This window comes from Athene cunicularia (genome assembly GCF_003259725.1).
Source record: "Athene cunicularia isolate RWA chromosome 24 unlocalized genomic scaffold, athCun1 chr24_part1, whole genome shotgun sequence".
Classification (NCBI taxonomy): Eukaryota; Metazoa; Chordata; class Aves; order Strigiformes; family Strigidae; genus Athene; species Athene cunicularia.
Genome location: NW_020799132.1, coordinates 5730345 through 5755613, shown reverse-complemented (window position 1 = coordinate 5755613; position 25269 = coordinate 5730345). Strand labels below are relative to the sequence as shown.

Here is a 25269-nt window from a genome sequence, read left to right as displayed (position 1 = left end):
TTGTGAGAGTCAGATGACTCTAGAGCTGTGTTACAATCCCCCAAAAGCTTTCTTTTTACTTTGGCTGGCTGACAGTCACCACGTACGATGCTCCAGTTACACCAGTAAAGGCCCGTGCATGAGGACTGTGAATTTTAGTGTTTTATACTGGTGGGTTCATGGATGCATTTTTGTGGACTTTGTACCTAACAGTGGGATGATGAAAACTGTTGATTTGTTTTTTGCTTGGTCTTTATGCCCTAAATAGCTTTGTCCTGTTCTCTGTCAGCTGACAGAAATGCTGATGGTGCTTGGACAGCAAATACTGCTAAGGAAAGCTGGTGCAGGCAAAAGCTGAGTTGTTCAACCTCATGAAAGAACTCCTTGACAAAAGAGGGCAGACCAGTGTCCAACATCTTCCCAAGAGGAGCTGGGTTTAGTTTCCTGCTCTGCTGGAGCACTTGCTGTTTCTGGCAGTCTGTTCTAACTCCATGGCCATCCTTCTCAGCTGGGACAGGGAGGTGTGCGGAGAACTCAGCCCTGCTTACCCTTAGTGTCCTGTGAATTCCTTGTATGTTTTTAGCTTTCTCTCTAGAGGCTGCAGACAGGCTCTGGGAGTGCTTGGCTCACAAACAGAGTCATTGTGCACATCAGCCATCCAGTACCACCTTCTAGAAATATCTGCTAAGAAACTTGTAGTGTTTTGTAAGCCCAGTGTGCTTCCTAACTTGTGAGGGCTCCTCCTCTGTGCCAAAACTGCCCTCACTGAAAAGGAGGATGAGCTGGCTTTTTCCATTTAACCAGTCAATATTTACTCTTCCAGGCAAGCTGTTAAAATGCTGTTGCTCTCTTGTTTTGGTATTTGTTTCTCCTGTCTTGCTGGAATATTGCCCCAGAGTCTCCCACACTGGCAGCTCTTGTTTGTGTAGCAATGACATGTGGGCGTTCATAGAAGACAAGGTTGTGGGAGCCTTCCAATGATTGCCAGGTCATGTTTTCATTTTCTGTTCTGAGTGTGGAGTGTGTTTCAGCCCATCTGCTTCAAGAAAGCCTGGAGTTTGGGAAGAGAAAGCCACAGGATCATTTATTCAATCCCAAGGTGAAATTTTCTTTCCACTAAAATCCATGAGAAAACTCCTGTTGACTTCAGTGGAATTTGCATCCTCTGTTACCAGGACAAAGGCATCCCAGGTCTGGTTTTGGCAATTCTCACCTCACCAATTTCTTGTCTGTTTTTTTTGTGCTGTATCACTGCATCCCGGGCCTGCAGCCCTAGTGTTCCCCTGCACCTCCAAGGCAGCACGCTGAAATGACTGAACACATAGTAAAAAGTGAGACATTATCACCCTGGTGAGAATGAGGGGTCAGCCTGTGTCAGGGGCATGAGGAGAGCCCTGTCTTCCCTGTCCTGGAGCGCAGGTGGCTTTTCCCTCAGGCCTTTTGCTGAGTTCCATTCAGCCAAGGCAAGAGTTACAAAGACAGTTCCACCTTAGACTGGTAGAAATTAAGCTGGCACTCCTCTTCCATCGCCCTCATCCTAAGAATTATCACATGGTTTTAATCTGTAGTCTTAGCGTGATTTTGCATTTGCTAGGTGCAAGGATACATGGCATTGAAAGAATGTACAACTTCTATATGGTGATAAATGTCAACCTAAAGCTCAGTGCCACAGATCCATAATCCTCCCACGCTGACCTGTTCGTGGCAGGATACTGGGGCATTCCTTTTCAAAACCCCAGGGCACACGTGTTTTTAATGACATTTAAAGCTGTTTGTCTGTTGACGCTCCCCTACAGAAAGGGAAGGAGTCTTCCTGGTATAGAAAGGGAGCAGAGATGCCCTAAATCAAAAAAAACTCTTTTGAACATGTCTGAACAGATCAGTGCAGACACATTTCCACTCTGACACCGTGTTTGTGGCAGTTGTCATGTAAACCAGCTCCCATACAGAAATCGTGTATCGAGTTGGCTAAGTGTTGCACCTGTAGGTTGGTGTGACAGAGTGGTTAGGGCAGTTCTGGAACAGGCAGCTCACAGATGCGCTGGAGGGGTCAGTTCTGGCTGCGTTTTTCTATGCCTTCAATCCTTTGCATGTGTGCTGGAAGCACGGTAAGTTGGGCTCTGGCGATGACGGTTACATTACTTACTTGAAGTGTAAAGGTAGCAAGGGGATGCTGTCTAGCAAAAGCTTTTCTGGGAGTCCTGATAGACAACCTTGGCCAAGGCCCTGGTTTAATGGGACTTTTTTGTGTGTGCATGGATGTAGGCTGTGTGTAACGTTAGCTGGATCGCTGTCACTGCAGGTCCCTTGGTCTAGCAGCCCTCACTTTATTTTCAATTATTCTGACAATTTCCTTGTTACTGCAGTTTCCTATAATCCCCAAACATATTTTTTTAAGAGAGGAATTACATTTGCTGCCCTACCTTTCAGTGCACTTGTTGTTGCCTGTCTGGTTCTCTAACAAGAAGCTTGAAGATCTCCACCATGCAAATGATTTAGTTTGTGAGAGTTATTTGGCTCCAGTAAGAAACTTTTCTCCTCCACTACTATGGGAAGGCAGCATGGTCCTTAATTGCATTCTGCAACTTAGCCAAGAGAAATCTATCTTTATGTCCCTGGAGCTGAAGCCAGAAAAAATACCCCCCACTGGTCCCTCATGCTTTGCAGCTCCTCACTGAGTGAGCCTGTTTCCAAGTGCTTGTCTCTCCCGAGATTTATAACCACTGGGATAGTTAGCTTGATGGAGAAGATTTAAAGATCTTGTGTGCAGGAAAGCTCCACACTGGTTTGAAGGGTGATTTGCACTAGTTTACCTTCGTTTAAAAGTCCACGTAGGCAAGACTGGAAAGAGTTCTAGTGAGAGAGGAAGAGCCTGCCCTGAACAATTCTTGAAACCGTATCTCACTGGTGTGCACTGTGTCTGTGTTGGTGACTGGATACAAGCCTCTGGCTTGTGGTTAAAGGCACTAAACTAGCTCAGGTCTAGAGTTTAAAATAAACCTTTCCTCCTGTGATACCAGTTGTAAGTTTAAGTGCACAGCATCACCTTATCTGTCTGGATGTGCAGTAGCAATGGCACTCTTCCTTGTGATTGAGTATGAAAGCCTGACCTGAGGTGGTTCTGCCTCCCTGATCATTGCAGCTCCAGGGGACTCCCCGGAACGGCCTCTACAAAGTCACTTCAGTGCATCAGGCACCTCCCATTCTGTCCTCCAGACTCCACTATGTCGTAAGGTCAAAAAACCTGTCCAGTGTTGCTGTGCTAACCAGCAGGGCCCCTTGTCCTTTGGCCAGTCTCACTGTCTGTCCCCAGCTGCAGTCTCTGGCCTCGGGACCACTGTGCCTTAGTTCTGTGTCTGTGTGGGGCTAACAGGTCTGGGATGGCCCTGCCTAAGAACTGTGAAAGTAGGAGTAGTTCCTAAAACAGATGTTCACTCGCTGGTACCTCTTGATACCAGCTGGATTAATCTCTCTTGGTAATTATTTGCTCAATTAATACAAATTTTAATTTGGTTGGCTACTGTTCTCCCCTTCTGCCCTTTGCTCTTTTAAGTGTTTTGAGAAGTTTGTTCAAAATCACAGTTTCATAAATTCTTGCCCTTTGCTGATGGAGTAAAAAGTACAAGCTGCACAGGTTGGAGAGTGGGGAGAATAAATCCTAGGAAGCCTTGGAGAGAGTTCTAGAAACTGTGTGGAAAAAGGTGGAACCTTTTCCAGGTACTATTTATACCCCTGCAGCAGAGGGAGGGGTTTAAAACTCACCCAGCCCCAAATACAGATTGTCATGGGTTTGTCTTTCAGTAATGCAACTGGGAATATGGTTCCCTAAGTGTGTCAGAGTACTGAAGCCCCAGTTAGACTGGATTTTAGAACACGACGAGGACCATTTGCAGCAGCTGTGGGGCAAAGTGAAATGGGCATTTGTGCAGCTGTAGGGTACAGAGTTCTCCTCTTGCACAACCTTCTGTTGCTTTGACTGCATCATTCCAGAGAGCTTGTATACCACAGCACTTGGGAGCAATTTCACAAGCTAGAAAATGAGCCTCCAGTGCCTGCTTCCGTCCAGCTCCCCTGGCAACACGGGGCAGATTGATTGGAGGGGAATGGATTCTCCAGCTCTTACACGCGTATGGTGTTAGGTAATAACTGAAGAAATGCTGTGGCATGTTTTTCGTGAAGGCAGACTTTCGGATGGTTACATTCCTTTGACCGATGATAATTTACAAAGCTCAAGTGGAATTTTTCAGGTGATTCTAGGTTGGCTTGGTGTGTGATTAATGAGTAGATAGAAATAATAGTGGATTTAAGTGTGTATAGATGCTATAATTAAAAACTATTATAGTATTTATTAATGTTTAATTATAGATGGCAAAGGTTGCTATATAATTCTGTAGGACTGGAGTGATATTCTTTTGGAGGGAGCAGCTCCTCTGTTTAATTACAGCAGTGTCTAGGGAGTAAAACCCTGCTCAGACCACTGTTGGTCTCAATGTGTGATCTCAGTGGCTGGAGCCTAGTTAGCTTGCTGGGAAGTGCCTGTCTTTCGTAATGGTTTCTTTCTGTAAGTACATGAGGTGTCTTCCCAAACAGAAAGGCAGGATGATTCCCTAACAGGGCAGTGTGGACATAAAAGGTTGTCTTAGAGCTTCTTCGCTCATAGCATCTAGGGCATACTCATGGAAGTAGCTGCTGTGTGCTCTAAGTAAGGTGTTGGACCTGGTCCTAAATGAAACACTGTCTTCAAAAGTGAAATAAACCAGAAAAGGCGGAGTGATGGGTAGAGGAGATCAGTAAGAGTCTGGTTAGTAAAGGCAGAAAATCTCTGGTGTGATGGGTGCTTTATTCAGGCTATGTGAATTGAGGTTGCTAGTTCTCTTACCTCTAGATGGAGAGAAGAGCTCAGGATCTTCTAACCCTATTGCATTTCTCATTTCATATGACAGGAAGGATGGGTTTTGCAGTTAAACTTGCATCTTTGAGCCTCAAAATCATGTTACCAATTGCTGGCAAAACTGGTGACAAACCATGCCACACGGAGAAAATGCTTTCTTTGCAAGAAAGGTTGAAATAGAATTTTTTCATGTTTGCACAGTTCTTTTCACCGTTGGCTAGCAAGCAGAGTTTCGGTTTCCAGCACTAGCTCCTTTTCAAAGGTGGTTTCCAGGCTGGAGGGGAGGCATCTGATACTTCAACATCAGCAGGAAAACACAGCTGAGATGGGGCCAAACTACAGTAAATGGAATGGGGCCTTGTGTGGATGGTATGTGCCTCTGAATGCTGGCATGTACGTCTTGAGAGCTCCTGGCATCTCCTACCTCTGGGATCTTGGCCAGAAGTGCACTTTGTATGAAGTGCACAGGAGACATGCAGATTAGCAGCTTTCAGCTAAGTGCTTCCTTTAGCAGTCAGGTTCCCCAGATAGGTAAAAACTTGTTACTGATAAAAGCAGTAGGTAATTGCCTAATCCAGAGGGAAGAAAAGGTCAGGAAAGCAATGTGAAGAGAAATTGTTACTGTCTTTGGGAGGGAAGCTGAGCCACAAAATGCCATGGCTCCAGCAAGCATAGTGGCAAAAATTAGTAATTTAAGTGTTTGTCTCTGAGTCCCAGCCTGGAGCTTTCTTGGATGAGGCCATGCTATGGCCCGTCGGGTGCAACACCCTGCCTTCCAAAGGAGGGGAGCGAGGGGACTGAACACTGCTCACTCGGGAGAAGATTTACTGACTGCAGATGGTTAAGTACCATGGGGGGATGACAGACTGTATTTAGGTGGTTGCAGTAGCCGAGGAAGCAGGACTACAGGAAAGATTCCCTGCTGCTCCAGAATGCCTCTCCCTGGGTCTCCCTCCATATGAGGCTCCAATTCTTTCCAGGTGTTCACATTGCTGATAGTCCCTAAAAGTTGGCGTCTCTAAAGTCTTTTGGGAAGGAGACAATCCTAGGTGCTGCAACCGATTTCCTAGATGCAAACCTATGTAAGGAAGGCAGATGTATTTTCCCATGTGCCAGCATCATTTGTGAACGACAAAGCACCGCACCTTCTGAAGGGACCAGGAGCTGCAGGAAAACTGAGATCCCATGCCCTTTTAGTAAGGACACCCCTTGTAAAGCTTTTTTTTTTTTTTTCCACAGCACCTGCCAGAGCAGAGGCTTTGTTGGGGCAGCGGAGTGCTCCTATGGCATAAACATGCAGCTGTAACATTGCAGCAGAAGTGCTGGGCCCCAGGGCACTGCAGCTGCGTCCTCTTGCCAGCTGTAATTTGCTGCTACAATGCTGGATTGTCAGACATCAGCTCCTAAAACCTGAGATCCCCAGATGGGAAGTCATCAGGTGAGGGCTTCAGCTCAAACACTCCTATGCTGGGGAAACAGGAAAGCCTGTACAACTAAACAGGTTGGAGAAAACTGGCTTTCACCTCCCTGCGCTTGCAAACATGCCCTGGGTTTCAGCACAGGGACAGAACAACTTCTCCCTACAAGGAAGATCTTTCTTGAACTGCTGGGCTCCCAAAGATTAACCTGAAAAGCTTCCTTGGAGCCCTTTGTAATAATGCATTTGGCCTGGGACCAGCTCCTGAGTTCAGCAGAGATTATGGTTGTGTTATTGGAGTTTTGTTGTTTTACTGTAGCAGTAACTATTATCAAATAGAAAGGCTGAGCAAATAGACTCCCTGTTGTAAGTAAATACTGATATGTTCAGTACTCACAAGCCACAAAGTAACACAGAAAACGCGTTGCTGGGCCCCATCAGATGTTTTCCTGGCTTGTAAAAGTTCAGCTTTTTATAGTAAAAAATTACATTCTGAAGGGTTAGGCAAGCAAGCAAGCGAGGGAGAGTGTATGACTTGCAAAGCAGCTGCCAAAGTTTGATTTGAACGTTGATGCATGAATTTATAAGAAAACATGAGCTCATTCCTGGGGAATCTAAAACATGAAGGGCCAGACAGAACCAGCCAAAATGTGATTTTCAAGGTACCCTGTTAACAATGGGCCTGACCCAGAGATCCTGAAGGTTTTTTGTTTGCTGCAGTGCAGCCTCCCTTAGATGTGTCTCTCAGGGGATCCAGGAGATGTTTAATTTTCTTGTATGTGAGAGAAATGTAAAATCTCATTATTTTTTTATTATTATTATTATTATTATTATTATTATTATTATTATTATTATTATTATGGAAACATGGGGAAGTCTTGCTGGGCAGATGCTCGTCTTGCATTCTCTCAGGGAAAACTATTTGGGAAAGTCCTAGCCTGGAAAAGTCTCTGCAGGTAAACCTCTCACCTTGACCTGCTTACACATGTAGAAGGGACAGCAGCTCTGTCTTCATTAGGATTTCCACCTGCTTTGAAAGACACTTCTCTAAGTGAGAAAGGATGAAATGAAAGACAGCTCCCCATGCAAGCAGCCTTACCTAAACAGAAAAGACACCAAAGAGCAGGAAGGAGACTAATTGTGAGGGCAGGGAGGAGCCGTGGCTGAGGTCCCTCCAAAGGAGTAGTGGTGGCAGGGCTTGGAAAGCTGCCTTCTGCTCATAACCACGGTCATGACAGCACCGTGCTTCAGCTGTGATAGGCCAGATGTCTGCTCAGCTCAAGTGCTTTGATTTTGGTGGAATTTCAGATTTTTCATGAAAGCTCTTGGGTTTTGTGTGAAAGGTATCTCAGAAAACTGCTCTTGCATCTCCCAACCTGCTGTGTGTGAGAAAGGCAATGTTTCCCTGAATCCCTGCCATGGACTCTTCACTTGTCTCTGAGACAGCTGCCTTCGTGGAAGCACAGGGGAAACACCCCTGTGCTCATTTTGCTTCAGTTCTCTTGTTCTTGCCTTTGTTTTACTGAGCAACAGTAAAGACAAAATAGTTTTATGTTTCTTCCTTTCTGAGAATAGGACGAAATGGCAAGTGCTCTCGAAACAGCCACACTTCCGAAGTCTGCACTGCACTGAAGACAAAGCATGAAATCCTTCAACACTGAAAGGAAATTAGAACTTTTGTCTGACTTCAGTGGAGCCAGAGCTCTGCTGCTGAGGACTTGAGCTTTTGGTCTGCCTCTAAATTTAAGCTGCTGTGATTGCTTGATTTGGATGGATATTCTTAATAGCCACTAACGGATTTGTTTCCTGGAAGGTACAACAGAAACAAGTCATTCAGCATGAAAAGGGAAACCAGGCAATGATTATTTCAGAGGCTGCCTTCTCTACATGGAGTTGACTTTGCTGCTGGGCAGTGACATCATTCACAGAGCAAGTGCTTGGTGAAGGAGCTGCTGTTAAAGCAGACTGTGTGATGGGAGTGGACATTTCTTACAAACAGCATTTTAAAATTAAATTAATCAAGGCTGAGAAATTTTAAGCTTCTCTCTGCCTTCAGGCAGACCAGGCAGTGAATTTGCTTTCCAGAGCTGGAAAACCTGTTTTATGGGGCTTATCCTTTGGGGCTGCTCTTCCCTGTTCCAAGTGGTGCTTTGTTCCTGTGTTCTCTAAGGAACAGTCTTTCAGGCATGCCTTTACTGACTCCAGCAACTCCCCTGCAGGCAGGTCAATGCTTTTAGATCACTGCAGAGAAAGGAACAGTTGTGCAGCAAGCCAAAGGTATCGCCGTGAAAACCTGGAGTTACAGGACAATTTCAAAGTGAGCCATTCAGCACTGGGTCCCACGGCTTTCCAGTAATTCCCAGACAGCAGTTTGCCCTTCAGCTAGCACCAGTTTCTCTCTGTTGGGAACCAACAAGTTCATCCTTCAAGTTCTCAGCTGCAGGCCCACAGAACAGTACCATTGGTTCACAGGCAGTATGGCAAAGTGGTTCTCCCTGCCTTCCTCTAACATTCACCTTGCTTTGTGGATAAATGGGGGGATCGGTGGACCTGCTCCAGAGAAACCCTCAGAAGTGTGTACCAAAACCATATTAAAGTGCCATGTAGCAAGGGGGAATATGTGACTCTGCTAAATTTACCCACCATCTCACTCGGTGGGTATTTCTGCGTGACCTTGGGAATATCCGTGGTGCCTGGAGCTAACTAAGCTTGTCACTAACAACTAAGGCCTTATCCTCACAATCTGTTTGGACAAGTCAGATTGTTCCCAGTTAGATTTTTAAAACCACTCAGAGCTGGTGTTGAGGTTTTGGACATTTTCTTTTGTTATAAAATAGGGAGTGTTACTTTGTGCTTTTTTAAAAAACCCAAACATTTTTACTTTATTGAGAATTTCTGTCCTTTGAGACTGCAGACTTGGTAGAACAGTCTCCAAAATGCCCTCAGACAGAACAAATTCCTCCGAGGAAAGCTTTTGGCCTTGCCTGCCTTGTGACTCAGCCCTACTTCAAGAACAGGGAGAGGGGCACCACTAACAGCAGCTGATCCTGGGGGCTTGAACGCCTCTTGGCAGCAGAAGAGCAGATGCTACTGGCCCTCATCTGCCTCTCCTGTTAAGAAATGTTTCGGTCAATTTTCTTTCTGTTTAGATACAGCCTGACTTGGTGTGCTAGCCCATTAACCCCTCACATGCTGTCTTCAGAAAAAATGCTAGAGAGGTAGAGGAGTGCGTTCTGTGCTATTGTGTGAAACCCAGCACGACCCAGGTCCTGGGGGCCTCGCTGGCTATGGGGAAGTCTTTGCATAGGAACAGTGCCTGGGAGGGCAGCATCCCTTTTTCTGTTTTATGAACCAAACCCCAGATGCCATCATCACACTCTGAGTGGATGCTCTCCACAGACTAGGGCATTATCATAGCAGGCTGGGAGAGTTGGGGGGTTCAGCTGGAGAAGAGAAGGCTCCGGGGAGACCTTAGAGCAGCCCCCCAGGGCTGAAAGGGGCTTCAGGGAAGGGGGGAGGGACTCCTGATCAGGGGGTGTGGGGATAGGATGAGGGGTAACGGTTTTAAACTGACAGAGGGCAGATTCAGATTAGATATTGGGAAGAAATTGTTCCCTGTGAGGGGGGTGAGGCCCTGGCACAGGTTGCCCAGAGCAGCTGTGGCTGCCCCCTCCCTGGAAGGGTTCAAGGCCAGGTTGGACGGGGCTTTGGGCAACCTGGGCTAGTGGAAGGTGGCCCTGCCTGTGGCAGGGGGTTGGGACTAGATGATCTTTAAGGTCCTTTCCAGCCCAAACCAGTCTGTGATTCTATGATTTGGTAATAAGAAAGCTTTTAATGTGTATTCCATCGTCTCTTCCCAGAGTTCTCCTTTGTGCTTGCTAAAACTGATGTTTGAATCATGTCAGCCTTCCCCCAGTGTCTTTGGCACCAAGAACACCACTAGGACATGTCACCTGTTGCAGGTGTGCAGCAACCAGACCATGCACGGCCTCCAGAGCACACCCCTTCCCCTCTGGGCAGGTGAGTACCACAACTCTTGAGTCACTGCTTCTGGAGCACCTGTGCTTGCCCAGCTGCTGCTAAAAAGTCCTGATTGCCAGTGGCACTGAGCACTCTAGAAGTTTCTCTGTGGCTGAGTTGGATGTAGGCAGAGGATGTGGTGGTTGTGTGCTGCATGGGTTGGCTGGTGGAGGCACGGAGGTAAGGCTGGAGGAGTGAGGGTGGGTCGGACTGTGGGTGGAGGGGTGTTGGGAGGAGGGCAGCCTGCCTGGGGAGGGGGAGGCAGTTGGAGTGTGGCTGGGGGCTCCAAAGGATTAAAGCAGGTCACTGTCTGACAGGATTGAGGGTTGGTAGGACAGGGAGAGCTGCAGCTCTGGCCGCTGGGAGCCTGGTTTCTTGTGAGTCCATGTAGAGCACGTGCTGTGTGAGATGTGGCTGCGCTCGGTGGGAAGGATAATGGCTCCGCAGCACCAGTGATCTCATGTAACCACAACCAGTAACGCCGGTGCTGTGTTTCTGTATCCTGTTTGTAAGGTGGCTTTGGGCACTGTACAGACTCAAGAGCACCTGCCCTGAGTGGCTTCTAGCCTTTCCTCAGAGGTGGTTCCTGGAAACCTCCAGTCAGATACCAATAACCACTGCTCTCTGCTTGGGGAAAACAGGATGCCCTCCTTTATGCAGATGACTTGATTTCAGAGATGAGGGTTGCTGTGGAGAAGGAGCTGCTAAGTATAGGTCCTTTTGGTTACTAGGTGAAATGTGTAGCTGTTTGCCTTTGTCGCTTTATAACTGAATGTTTCTGAGCTGCTCAGTGACTACAGGAGGTCTCTTGGCCTGTAAAATAGGTTTCCCCCATCCCCCAGTGACCCAGCTAGGAACAATGGAGGCCACGCAGGACAAAGCGTGCTGTCATAAAGCTGCCAGAAGCTGACGTTGCTTTCCCTTCTGAGTTTTTCCAGGCTTATTTTTAGGCAGTTTACAATTAATTCTTCTGGAGGGGGGGGTGGGGGAAAAAAAGCCATTGTGGCTTCTAAGAACTGTTGATATAAAAATCAGCCCTTTTAAAGACTGGTATTCTGGGATGAATACCGCAGGGAAAGACAAAAATCTGGGTATGTCATGCCAGGCTCTAGGCAACATGTTCAAAATAAAGCAAAAATGCATGGGTATTTCTTGCACTTTGTACTTTTTACTCAGCCTCCGTTTCTGAGTCAAGGGTAAAACATGTATGAGCTGCCTTGTTTTTTTGCTGTTGCTGTGTTTGTGTGTGTGTTTATCTCGATCAACTCATGTCGTCTGAGCACGTCAGAAGGGAGTTATCAGGGCGTCTTGGAGCTCAAGAAATGCTTGCTCAGGGAGCAGACTGTCTTTGTAGGCTCTCTGAAGTGGGTTGTGTTGAGCTTTCCCGATGGTGATTTCTAGAAAGCCTTCCCCAAAATTCCTCTTGTCGTTGTAGCTGTTTGTGCTGAAAAGAAGTGAATGGCACTCACGGCATTTGCCTTCCAAGTCCATCTTGCTCTGTGAAGTACTAAATGCAACAGTTAATTTTCATTCATCAATATTTAGGGTAAATAGTTCTGGAGAACCGAGAAACATCTGATCTTTTTAGACTGGCAGTATGAATCAGAGATCTGGCCTCCCCTCAAATATGGGTTTAGTTTCGATAAACATTAATAAAACAAGGTGAAGTGCTTGGGGCCACAAGAGTGTCTTTGGAGGTAGAGGTTAAGGGCCTGGTTTAAACTAGAAAGGCTAAAGGTTAAAGCAGTGTGGTTCTAGGAGGAGGTCAGGTCTTGCTTATTTAACTAGAGCTTGGCATCAGAGGGATATGTGGTAACCTGAGGTATTAAGGGGAAAAATAGCCTTCATGATACCTTGGTTGGATTTTGCTTGTCCTCACTCTTGTTAGAGGCTTTCTGGGGAAACAGAAAGTGTGTTTTGACTTTTCACAGACAATGCTGTAAACAAACATACAGGGGTAGCTTCTCCTGTTCAGCTCGGTAGGAGCCTCAACCCTTTGGTGCCAGGTGTAGCTGCTCCTTCAGGGCAGAGCAATCTGTAAAACAGGTCTGGGGAGGAACAGGGTCTCATGTGCATGTGTGCTTGGTTTGACTTGGCCTAACCTAGTCCTTGGGCCAGGCTTGTCTGGAGACAGGCAGATCATTGGATGCTGCTGGACTTGACTCTGTCGGAGGAGAAGCTGAGGGTCTGGGAACCACAGCATCATCCTGCAGCTGGGGGATGCTCACAGTGATCTGCTGTGCTTGTTGGAAAAGGGTGATTTACCTTGTGGATAGAAATGGGGACACCGGGGTTGTTACGCCTTGTAACGATAAGCCTTACAGTGGTGAGCTCTGTGTGCAGGTATCCTGGATGTGGGCATGTTTTTCTAAGGTTTAGAGTAGGATGTGCAGAGTGTGCCTCTCTGTGAGCCATTTGCTGCTGAGCACAAGGCCATCTGGTTTGTGCCTCAGTGACGGGGGCTTGCTGCTGGACCAGGACTCCTAGTATAGAGCTTTTGGGGTTTTTGAGGTTTTGTATGTGTGTGTTGTTGCTTGGTGGGTGTTTTTTACCTTACTGCATCTGGAGGAGTTGGTGGATCCCTTGGCAGGGTAAATACAGCAGCTGTCTCGAGTTCATCAGCAGCTCTGTGGCTTCTCTCTGGCTTGCTGCCGCTCAGCTTGCTCAGTGCGACAGAAGGGTTAAAGCACTTCAGAACCTTCCTTGGCTTTCTGTGCTAAATTACCTTTAACTTTTTTGACAAGTAGGATGGCCTAGACAGATGTGTTGACATGGCAACTGCTCCAAGGAAATGCTTGTCAAGAAAGTAGAGCAGCTGGCCTCCAGTCCTGACAAGGTACTGCAGGCAGGGAGCTGCAGCCACTGCCCTGGCTGTGCCCCCAGATCTTGCTGTCAGCACCCTGATTAGTGTGAATAATTCATGTGTCTCTCTAACAGCCTTTAGTGCAGCTGCAGTGATACGAGCAGTGCTAACAAGACTCAGCCGCTAATTTGCTGCATTAATAATAACGTCGTCCTGCTTTTGCTCATCGCAGGCGTATCCAGGGAAGGAGGTTAAAGCCAGGTTCTCTGCGTGATGGTTCCAGTTGTTTCCCTCTTCACCCCAGATACACTTGGAGCTCATTGGGGGTGCATGCCTCAGCTCCTGACAGGCAGGACCACGGGCTGTACTCCTTCCCTGCCTGCTCTGAAGGCAGCAGACCCGGCTTGTTGGAGAAAGTGTGGCCTAGTGGCTAGGGGGCTGGGCTGGGCTTTGGGACACGCTGTGCACTTACTGTCCAGATTTGGCACTGGTTTTCTGTGTGGAGGTGGAGGGGATTCTGCCTTTATAGGTATTTATAGAGTCACTTGCCTACAGTGTCTGCTGTTACTGTACCTACCATTTTCTGGGTGCCGTGGTCTGGGACCCTGACAGTATTTGCTGGCCAGAACTGCTGTGCTGTGCCCCTCATGCAGCCCAGACTTGGTGGGCTGGCTTGTTGAAGGAGAGGACCCAGGGTCTTGCAGAGCCATGAAAAGGAGCTTTGCTGTCTTTGTGGACCTGTAAGCTCCTGATTCTCCAGCCCAGCAGCAAAGTGACCTCTCTAAGCGACTAAAATGTAAGCTGCTAATTGCAACCAGAACAGCCCGTCCTGGAATAGGAAAAGTTGCCTTTCTGCTCTTTGGCATCTGTGTATCACAGTACCTGGCTCTTGGTGCATCAGCTGAGCAATGGGGCTGTGTACTGTGAGAACAGTATAGCCCTGAGAAGCTCAATGTATTTATTTTTTATTTGGGGCTGGTGGTCTTGGAGAATATTTACTTATCCGATGTAGCATTTTCCATGTGAGTGGACACCTGGACTTCCCAGACTACTTTGCTGTGTGCTCAGCAGGCTCGGTGGAAAGGGTAATGCGCACCCAGGTGATTTCAGTACATGGTATTATTTACCCTATTGACGTCAGCAGCTGCACACTCTCAGCTTCTCTCCGCTATAGCAGCCTGCAGGAGACAAGCTGCAGAGAGCTTATGAACTCCCTAAATGCACCTAACCTTTCCAGAACTCAGCATATAATTCTCAACTAAGTAAATGTCCATTTGTGGGTATTTTTGGGAACAAACCTCCTATTAACTTTCCGTGTGCAACTCGTTTTGCTCCTATTCTGCAAACCAACACCGCATGGATTCTTATCAAAACACTGTAGCCTTTATTTGCTGGGAAGGCAGTTCAGCAGGGACTATTACATAAAACCGTATTATGGTACTTTCCTTGCAGAAAATTACCACATTTAAGTACCTTTTTAAGCAAAGAGATCTCTTCTCAAACCACTATATTTAAACTCTTTCCTAACACTGACAGCTCTGTGGGAAAGGGAGCCTTCCCATTAGGGATGTTGTATTGAATCCTGGCTGGAAAGCTCTGGAAAAATGGACAGATAGGACTTTTGTAATGAAATGGAAAGGTGAGATCTGGTGTACGAGTCTCCGTTCCCTGAACAGCCTTTTATTGTTAGGAATGCTTGTAGAGGAACAAGAACTCAGTGTGTGTCTCAGCATAATTCCATTTTCTTTTTAGCAGCAGGTTGGTCCTGGACAGAGCGTTTTGGGCAGCCTGGCATTGCCATGCAGTGTTGCTGTTGTGTGCTTCAGTCTCAGCTTTGATGAATAAGTATGGCTCTGGCAGTCTGGGTCAGAAAAAGCTGCTTTGATGTCAGCTGAGTGTAACTGCAGCAGAGCAGAGCTGGGTTTGCAGAGTGTTTGAAACAAGGACTGTGACCCATGTGCTGAACTGCCCCTCTCATTTCTGTAGCTTTGGGAGGGACCAGACCTTCCTGTTGCATAGTCCTGCAGCTGGTGGGAGAGGGAAGATCCCACTCACAGGCTGTGCTGGTTAAAACCAGCAGCAGTTAATAATGCTGTGGCAATTGAGCAAACCACATGTGAGCCTTTAGAGGAAGGGAAGGTGATTTTACTTTAAAACAAGCCTGACTTGAACCGGTTACACCCTTGTACCCACATGCTCGTGAGCCTGGTGTCATGACGTGTCGATGTCCACATGGGCTGTCTGGGATTCCCTGCAGTGATGCTGAGGATGGGGATGGTGCCTTGGGACATCTTGCTTGTGTCTGGTTATTCTTAGATTGGTGGCGTTGTGCAGGTTTTGGATATACCTTATGACCCCCTTAGGAGCTGACAAGGTTCAGTTTCTCAATCTTTACTCCCCTCCCAGCCCACACTCTTTACTCTCCAGGTGCCCAGGGTTAACTTTGCATTGTTTGAAAAATTTGTTGAATTTCTACCATAACGCATAGTTGTGCTGTTTGATGTCAGTTTGTGGATAGTAAATTATTGGCACTGAATGGTGTTCTCTGTTGCTGAAACTGCAGGTTTGACTTTTCATTAGGGGCCTTTTAAAGTAGAGGATACCATGAGCTAGACATGTCTCTTCCCTGGCTTCAGTTTCCACTCTGTTTTGGGATTTTACAGTCAGATTAACCTAAAATTTCTTAGTCTGTCTGCATGTTCATAATCTGTTATAATCTTTTTTTTCTACTGATTTTTCAAGCGCTGAGAATCAAATAACCTGTACAAACAAGGTTAATGTCATGTTTAGTCCACGAAGAGTATATTCCTTTAGACTTGGAAACCTTACTCCCTGGCACAGTGTTATTCTCTGTATCTTGAGGTGTGAGCAATAGGACAGATGCTTTGCAGTCACCTCCTATAATCCTTAAAGCAGTGGAGGCAGAAACACTCGTTATTTTGCAATTGCTATTAACAGTAAAAGAGGCATATCCATCCCCACTGGGAGAGAACCAGCTTCCCTTCATTGGTGAACCTTTCTCACCGGATTTTTTTTTTTTCACCTCCCCTCTCCGTATGTGTTTTTTGCCTCTGCTGATGGTGCTGCTCCAGTTTCTTGTGTCTTCCTTCACTTGTGGTATTTGTTTATGAGGAGGGTTTGTATTAAATGCCAGAGGCTCATCTGTTTATATTTACAGAAGGGCTTTGCCATTTAGCCTGGAGACTGTGGGTGTTTTGGGTGTCAACTTCAGACACAACAGACTCTCCTATTTCTCACATAGGAATACTGGAAGGCTCTGAAACCCTTCCAAAAATGGAATTGCTACCAGGGAATATTCATTGCCATGGGCTGGTTTTGTCCACTTAAGTATAAGATGTGTGGACACAGCCTGACAACCCGCTGGGGTGGCACAGGGAGGTGACTTGTCTTTGTCTTGCCTCTTCTTCTGCACATTTCAATTTTGGACCCAATCTCTTGGCACCTGTTTCTGTCTAAACTGTTCCGCACTGCTACTGAACTCTTCTTTTTCTAATTATCGTGTAAAATGTTATGACATCAGTTTATCAATTCTTTTCCTGTCTGCCTTGGTCCTCTTGTTTCTGTTGTGCCGAGCTAAAAGCCATTACCAGTTATTCCCCCTCTTGGATCAGTTCCTTCAGAAAGAGCTTTGAGGACCTTTTAAAGAGGCTACCCACTCTGTCCATTTGGGGGAGAAATTATCAGAGTCCCTGCTTTTTTTTTTTTTCCCATGAAGATAAACTTAGTTGAGCCTTTTCAGATCTAGTAGCTAATTTCCAAAATGCAGCCCTCTGCCTTTCTGGATGTGCACATCTGACTTGACTGCCAACTCTTTATTTAAGCAGATCCAGCTGCTATTTGATGTGGTGATTACTTATAAAAATATAGAATTTAGTTTTGCAATTAATGCAGCCCTTTGCCCATCAACTCCATTCTTATGTGGAAATAACAGCCATTAGGATAAGATTGGCTGGTTTGTTTTTCTTAAATCTCCTAAACCAGCCATAGCATAAAGCCTAGAATATGTGTTATAAATAAGTCTACACACATTCCACCTATGCCTCGTGTTCTTGTTCAGTTAATATAGAAAATAGTGTTGCAACACTATAAGGTCTTACAAGAGGGAAAATTCTTTCAATTTAAAGTAAATAATTTAAATTTACTTGATCTCCCTTGTACTCCCCTGCCCACATGCTCATAAGAACCGAGATGTGTGTGTCCTTGTGACCTGGTCAGGATTCCTTGCAGTGATGGAGGTGGAATTCAGGGGTGATGCCCGTGGCATCCTCCTTATGTCTCTTGGCTTGGCAGTGAGATGCTGGTTTCACTTGTACTTTTTGACCCCTTTAGGAGCTAATGGGGATCAATCTCTCAATCTGCTTCAGTCCTCTACCCCCCTGCTTGTTCTGTGAGCTGTCAGGATTAACTCACCATGTGCTGGGATCCAAATGTCCTGTTAATCTAGATTCCACCTGCACCCTCTATTCTTAAAGCCCTTTCCCACAGTGTTCCTTTTGGTGCTTTGACACTGGATGTTCCCATTCATTTTCCATTCGCATCAGCCTTCACGTTCACGGCACGTTTCTCTAGGCAGTGGGCAGCAGGATGCATGTAGCCTCTCTGCTGTTTGGTGCTGTTCACCTATCCAAGCACACAAATCTGCCTGTACTAGGAGGAACAGTGTCTAGACTTGGCTGAAGCCTTGCAGGACTAAAGCTTCCAGCTGTTGGCTGTATCACTGTTCTGGCCATGTGTCTGTGTTCTGCTCTGTACGTGCAGAGGATCAGGTTTTGCAGGGCATGTTGGGGTGCGGGTTTGTGTCTCTTTGAGCTGTCATGGAGAGTATTTGCCATCTCAGACGATCTACTCCTGCAACCATGTCCTAGACACTCACCCTTTCTCTCTGATGCACCAGTTCTTTCATGGGCTTTCTCTCCACTCTTCCTTCAGCTGACCTTCCCTCTGCCCCCCTTTGCTTTTTTCTACACCAAAAGGATTTGGGGATGAAGCTTTTTGGGGCTTATCCTCAATGTGTTTGGGATGCTGAAGCTCACACCCATAGAGATGTTATGCACTGAATTCAGACACAGTTTTAAAGCTACGCCCAGATCATAAAAGCCTCATCAGCAGAGGAGATGTGTGCGCATTCTGATCTCACCCCACGCATCAACTGTGCTGATGGTCGGGGGCTGCCTCATGTATTGTGTTCCTGTGCGAGCCTTGCTGCTGATCCATCTGCCAGGGGCTTAAATGAGCACTGTCAGCCAGATAACGCTGAAAAGGAAAGCTCTGCTGGCCTCAGGCCCAGCGGAGAAATGCTGTGCTCTGCAACTCTGCAAGGGATTTAAAGGCTCTGACCTAGTCTGTAAGTCAGACTTTATCCCAGTGAGGGGGAGGGCTTTCTCCTCTCTCCACTGGGATAAGGAGGGCTTAGCCTTGGGGGGGAAGTGTCTTCCAGACAGTTTGTAAGGTTAGTTGAGGTAACTCCTTAAGGTGTCACCTTCTTGGGTTTTGCTTTTGCTTTGCCTGCTAGCAGTGAAGGACTATGTCTGCATGGGAAAGCGTGCTTGTGTTCCTTTTTCCCATCCTGTGTGCAGCCTGTTTGTGGTGCTGTTGGAGGAGGAGTGACCAACAGTCCCTGTCTGTGCAGCCTGAGTCACCCTGTGGTCTCTGGCTGCGGCCCGTGGTTAAGCAGGGCACGCAGGCAGGTACAGGGCTGCACCCTCCTCGCTTGGGTCGTGCCTGAGACTGTATCGGGAGGTTTCGATGTCAGCAGAAGAGCAGGGGGTGTGGGAAAGAGCCGTGAGGACGCTGGAGGTGTTGAGCTTGGTGTAGAAAGGCAGAGCGTTACTGTGTCCTGGCCGAGTGCAGAGTCTCAAGGCTTCTTGGCACTTCTGATGGATGGGAATGTGGAAGGTGATCAGTCAGTTGGACAGTACTGTTGCAAACCAAGCTACTCATTCTGCTGCACAGTGTCTTGTGTCTCGGTGCATCATACAGACTGCTCAGCTGCAGCTGCCTGTAGCCAGTTGTACCTGAGGCTGCTGCACAAACACAACAGGTTCAGCAGTTTTGGTGTGGGATAAGCGAATCTGCTGGGTACTACACTAATTTTTGCTTCACTTCTCTGCGCATCACACCCTTCTTCCTATTGGGAGGGTTTCTTTGATAAACCCTGAAGGTCACAAGTGTTGCTAGTTGTTGAGAAAAGAGCTAGTGGGATGTTTTTCACATATACACACACATCGTGACCTTCTATGGCATGTAACTGTTGTTGCAGTCCTAGGGAAAACACTACAGTTCTTCCATATGTCAGGTATCTTCTGGTCTCGTGCTCCCTCTGTGAAGAGCTTTTCAACAGAGCCACTTCTGGAGTTGCCTGTTTTATCTGTGAAGGTGAACTTTCTGCCTAAATTACCCCAGAACAGATTCAGTTCCCTTTCAGTTTTCACCCTCAACAGGACAGTGGTGTTGGTGCTTCAAGCACCAGTGTAAGATGAATTTTTCACTGCTGTTGCTTATAGTTCTCGAGGAAGGAAACCTATTTTCTAAGAGGAAAGTCCTAGATTGTCTTAGGCTAAGTCAAAGTAAGCCTGTTATTAACCCGCAGATCAGGGTAAAAGGTTTTAAGGAAAGCAGTTAACAGGATGCAGTTCATGAATATCCGTAGCGTGGGGCTTTTCTTCTCAGGTCTCTTCCAGGCCTATTCAAACTTGCTGTCTGAGCAGAGAGGAGGGAGAGCTGAAAACAGGTAATCTTATTGTGATTCCCCAGAAGAAAAATTTTCCTCAACTTCGCCTCCTGTTTTTTGATGTCACCTGAATTAATTTTGAAGGAGTCTGCTATTAATGAAAGTGGAAAGTAGTGTAACAGTCTCGTGGCAGGAAGTTTTCCAGTCTCTACAAAAGACTGCAGTGCCTTGATTCTTTTGTCTGCCTTCATGTCTTGTGGACTGCAGAAATACGGACTTTTGGAAGCCGGTAGCAGAAGCAGCTCAGTACGACCTAGCTGTAACCTGCTGTAGCATGAGTCGCCTTCCCAAACTGTTAGTTTAGGAACAGTCAGTAAAATCCATATGTGGTGCTGACACCTATTTCCAACCAACCCATGGAAATACACCCACTGTAAGTGACACTGCATGGTATAACCACATCTCTTGTACTAATCCGGTTGGTTTTGTCCAGTCTACCTAAGTAACTTCAAAAAAACCTGCTCTCAGTTCCCCAACAACTGCAGAATGGCTGTTAAAAGGGACCTATCTCACTTTTTCTGCAGCCTTTTCTCCACAGAGAAAGAAGATTTAATTCAGACAGTTTAGGACAGTGTTTTTATTAGGGACTGTTTCTTTTAGTGAGAAATCAAGGAGCTTAGTTCTTCCCAGCAAAGAGTTGATTTTAATTTTCTGAGGTTCCTCCATTCTGTCCTAAAGTGCTTTATTGCAGAATTGCGAAAACAAATATTGAGGATGTACAAAGACTGTTTTTACAGGTAAAGATAACGTGGAAGGTTAGATAAAGCATGTAAGCAAATCTTTTTTGTGAACACAATCTTTTAATTGCACTTGATGTAACAGGAGATGGACAAAAAAAAATGTAACCTCAAGAAATTTCACAGTAATTTTGGAGTCTTGGAGAAACTGTTCCACTATGATATCTAAAAGCAAAATCTCATTTGCTTTCTGTGAGGTAATAATTCTGATCCCAAGAAGCTCCTCCTGGAAGTACTTTTTCTGGTCAAATTCAGACTGGTACTTCTCCGTGGAGCCTGGGGTGGCGGAGTGGCACGGTGTGATGACACTGCTGGGGGAATCACGATGGATTCCCCCGGGCAGCACCCAAGCCCCTGTACCCTTCACACAGTGTTCCTAGGGTTTAGCATTATATGATCAGAATTAAACTGCTTTTGTATCACCTGCTGGGTAGTGTACCCTGAGGAATGTGGAAGAATGTCGAAACTGATAGTAGTTTTGGGAATAACCTTCTTTCAAAGTCGAGGTGATACCCCACTGACAGGTGACCTTGCCTGGCTTGGAGGTGTGGTCCTGAAGTGTTTGACATTCCGTAGCAAAACGGGCAGTAAAGAGGTGCAACTTTTTTTTGTTTGTTTGTTGAAGCTATTGGAATCCTTTGTCCATCCACATTTGCCTTCAAAAGTCAGTGGAATCAACCACCCCACGTATGTCAATGATGGGAAGTAAACTTCAGTCTAGAAGATCCAGTTTTTGCAGTAGACATTAATTTTCTCTTTTGTGATTGGTAGCTTGGTGCCTCAGAGAGAAAATAACCTCGATATAATATGTAAAGAGGCTGCCAAGAAAACAAGAGAGGCAGGGGCGGCTTTAGCTCACTAGGGATTTAAAAATGAAATACACATTTCTTTATTTTGTATTAATACACTGTAATTGCTTTACAGAGTCCAGCATATCAGTTGCATGTAAATACTACAGATGAACTTGCCAAACTGGAGCTCACAAAACTAGTGCATTTATCCCAAAGCAGAGACTAAACCCTCTAACTCCTTAAAAAAATACATTAAAGAACGTACCACACACACACATATTGCACTTTTCTCCATATGAAATTTTTACCCCATATACATCACACCAAAGTCTCTTCAAAGGAGTCTGTAGTACAAGATAAAGCTAATAATTACTCTAACAGTAGTGTACACAGTTCTCTGATGTCAGACATTACAGATTGGAACAAAAAAGCCACTTCAAAGTAGTACGAAGTGGTGCCCGATGGATACTCTGCCATATTAGAAGGCATTAGAAGCCCTTTATTCTAACTGGCTTTAAGGAAATTACATGAAATGCTAAATATGCCTTTGATTGAGGGGAAGAGTCACGTCTAAACTACATTAAAGAAGAGTGTAACTTCCCCTTTACCAGCACTGCAAAGCTCAGAGGAGCTTAGACGAGTTGGCACGTTGTGATAAATGAGTCGCAGAACTCGGGACCAGAATGACTTTGACCTCTGAGTCCTGACACGTGCAGTACCCTGGAGCTGGAGGGGGAAGGCAGTGGTTATAGTCACAGCAGTTACCCAGCTCCCGGGAGCAGAACCAGGCCTGTCGCCGTAGGGGGTGTGTATCCCGTTAGCAGTTTTCACTGCATAGTTCCTTGAGTGCTTGGTCAGATATTAAAATGCCAGAAGTATTCGCTATGCTGTGGGGTAGGGAAGGAGGAATGAAAGGATGGGACACTGTTGCCTCTCTCTTTTTTTTTTTTTTCAGTAGTGAAATGCCTGGTCTGTTTTGCTGTAGTATTTGTCAAGCTGTTTCCCTCTGTTAGTCACTTAGGGTGTCACAGGGGTTTCTGTGTTTCATAGGTGTTTACTGTGCCAGCCAAGTTTCCTTTTGAGGGAAAACACACAATAAGGTTTTTTCTCTCAAGTTTTTCTATCATCTTGGCTATTAAAGAGGGCTAGAAAGCTCTACTTTAATCTTGTATCACAGAAGTAGTGTATAGATGTGATCCCCGTTTTTAAACTCTCCTTTGGTGATGCCTTGAGAATCGCTGTGATACCAGAGGTAGAAGCTGAGCACTTAGGGACTGAGTACAGCTGCACAACATCAGAGCAGGCCACGCAGCAACGGGAGCTGCCTCTCCACGTGCAATACAGAGCAGGCAAAGAGCTTTCTGGCAGTTGTTACTCTTCCTTCCTTCCCACAGCCTACGATGCAGTGCTGGGAGCCTGCTACTCCGCACTTAAGTAGGGTCTTATTGCTGTAGATGCTGGCTGACAGTCCACCTTCCTACATCCTCGTATTTGTAGTATCAAAGACCTTGGCTCACCAGACTTTCCCACGAACAGTGGTGTTTTCTACGTATGTGATCAGCACAGTTTCTCTGCCATTCTTTGTGCTTTAATGAATCTGCAATTGTGCTTAATGTTTGCTCAGAAAAGGGCTGAACCGTCTAGCTGCGAGCCTCGTTTGTCTTCCTCCTGTAACATCCCACAATCCTTAAAAACCCAAAGTAGAGATTCTAAACTTTCTGCAGATTCCTAAACAATCCTCCTATGACTTTCATTTTATGACTGAAAGTTCTGGACACACACAACTGCTTGTTGAGTTTAGTAGTTGTTGAAATGGTTGATACATCAACAGTTTGTGATGCTAAATATTGCTGTAATACTTCCAATGTTATATACACACGAACAATCAAAACACTAAGAAAGTTAAACATTATGTTCCACATGGTGGAACATGTGCTCTGAAGGGACTTTGGCTATAGCAAGGATATAAATGGGGTATTGTCTACTTTCTTCAGAAAAAAGCATATAGGCTGATAAAGAACTGAAAAAGGCACAGCACTATCACTTCACAGGGGTGTTTTTTTTTTTAAGCTCATTGTTTTTTTATCCTTAAGTTCTAAAACCCTAAATAATTGTCCAAATATACAAAGCTCAATAAACCACCAGCAACACATACTGCAAATTCAAAACACAGTTTGTTTGCTTGTTTTTAAAAATGCAACAGAAGGACAGATGGATCCTTTCCAGTGATTGGAACTTCTCCAAGACAGAGCCCTCCACAAAGGCCAGCCTGCAAAAAGGGTTGATTTCAAAAAAGATCCACACAGGTGGATTTTTTTTTTTTTTTAAATGCCATTGACTATAGCTCTTTTTTAATTTATTTTTTTTTTCCTCATGGTACTTCTTACCTTCTATCTCTCTGTTAGCTTATCCTTTAGTATTCTGATCCCCACCCAGAGGTCTCTACAAACCACTGTGGTGCCCTGTGTCAGTTCCAGGCATCTCTTGACAGAGTCAAGATGTCACTTAGCAGAGATCCAGAAGCTTCCCTTAGTGGAAAAGTTTTGAGTTCCTTGGCAGGCTTGGGAAATACTGTTTCCTTGCTAGCAGGAGGAAGTGGAGGCTGCCTGAGATGCCTGGTGACCTCAGACACTTGCTATGGAGTAGTTCCAGATCAGCAGCTTAACCAGCAATCAGATGCCAAAGTGCAACTTTCCCTTAATTCCACCTCACGCTACTGTTTCAAGAGTATTACAGTTGCCATCAGCACAGACCCAAATCTACCCTGAATTTCAATGAAAACTATTGCTTTTATTGTCAAGAAGTACAATATGATGTGCACTCATTTCTCCAAGTGAATGTTAGATGAATGCTGACAAACTCCCCAATTTTTTTAGAAGGCGCTAGTTCCTTCCTCTAAAATTTTGCCTTTTTTTTTTTGCCTCCTTCTATGCAAACTAGTTCTTTGTGGGATGAAACTGCACTATCTGTTCTCTAGCCCCTGCCACCAGCAAGAGGAGCTAGTGGCTGAACACTTCTTACCACCTCCTGCCTTTTTTTTTTATTTTTTTTTCCTTCCAGTCAGGTGGATTTTCAGTTCCCCTGTTAATTCAAGGGGTGAAAATTTACCATGAACTTTGGGGTAGGAACAAAAACCAAAAATTCACATGCTTCTCCACTTGTTCTGTCTTCCATTCTCATGTTGGTCACCCCATGGTATTAATTCACCAGGACATAGCCACTGTGTTGGGGATCTACAGTCTCCATCATTTCACAATCAAAGAGTCCAGGCAATTCTGAGAGGGTTAATGCATCATAGTTTGACTGGGATTCGTGAGATGCGGAGCTGTTCTGGCTGTCGGGCAATGCTACACTGCTCTGTTGTGCTGGGTCCATGGAATACTGGCACTGGTCTGGGTAGTCTGGCTCGGAAGAGGTGACAACAGGCAATTCACAAGTCTGATACGAATATTGTAAGGACTGTGGTGGCTGCTGCACCTGAACTGGTGAGGACAGCCGCGATGAGCTGGTGATCTGTGAGGGTGGCAGTGGATCCAACTGTACCTTCTGGTATTGACTGAGGAAGGGGTCGTATTGCATTTGTTCTGAGGAAGGCTCCATCACAGGGCTCAGGGGCTGCTGCAAGCTGAACTGGGTTGATTGCTGCTGCGGCTGCTGCTGCTGTTGCTCCTCCTGGCATGGAAGTGGCAGTGGACTTGACCTTGGGTACGAGCTCTCAGCTATTTGCATCTGGTTAAAATAGGCCTGCAGCTGGGACTGCTTCTGGAGAAAGAGTCGCTTCTGATGCAGCCTGAATCAAGGACATAAACAGCAATTATTTTTGCCTTTTGAAGTGTTAAGGTGCAGTACGAGTCCTGCACGCTAGTCACTCCCACAGTTC

The 25269-nt window shown here is 45.9% G+C and overlaps 2 protein-coding genes across 3 annotated transcripts in view; one reads left to right on the top strand and one right to left on the bottom strand.

Annotated features, from left to right (window-relative positions):
* Positions 1–25269, top strand: part of ALG9 (ALG9, alpha-1,2-mannosyltransferase) — a 96263-nt gene that overhangs the window by 41416 nt on the left and 29578 nt on the right. The window lies entirely within an intron of this gene.
* SIK2 (salt inducible kinase 2) overlaps positions 20646–25269 on the bottom strand; it is a 48887-nt gene continuing 44263 nt past the window's right edge. For both annotated transcript variants that reach the window (XM_026863783.1, XM_026863782.1), the window contains one exon: positions 20646–25179. In XM_026863783.1, coding sequence (XP_026719584.1) covers positions 24588–25179 — 592 coding nt within the window. In that variant the 3' untranslated portion in view covers positions 20646–24587. The remainder of the gene's footprint in view (positions 25180–25269) is intronic.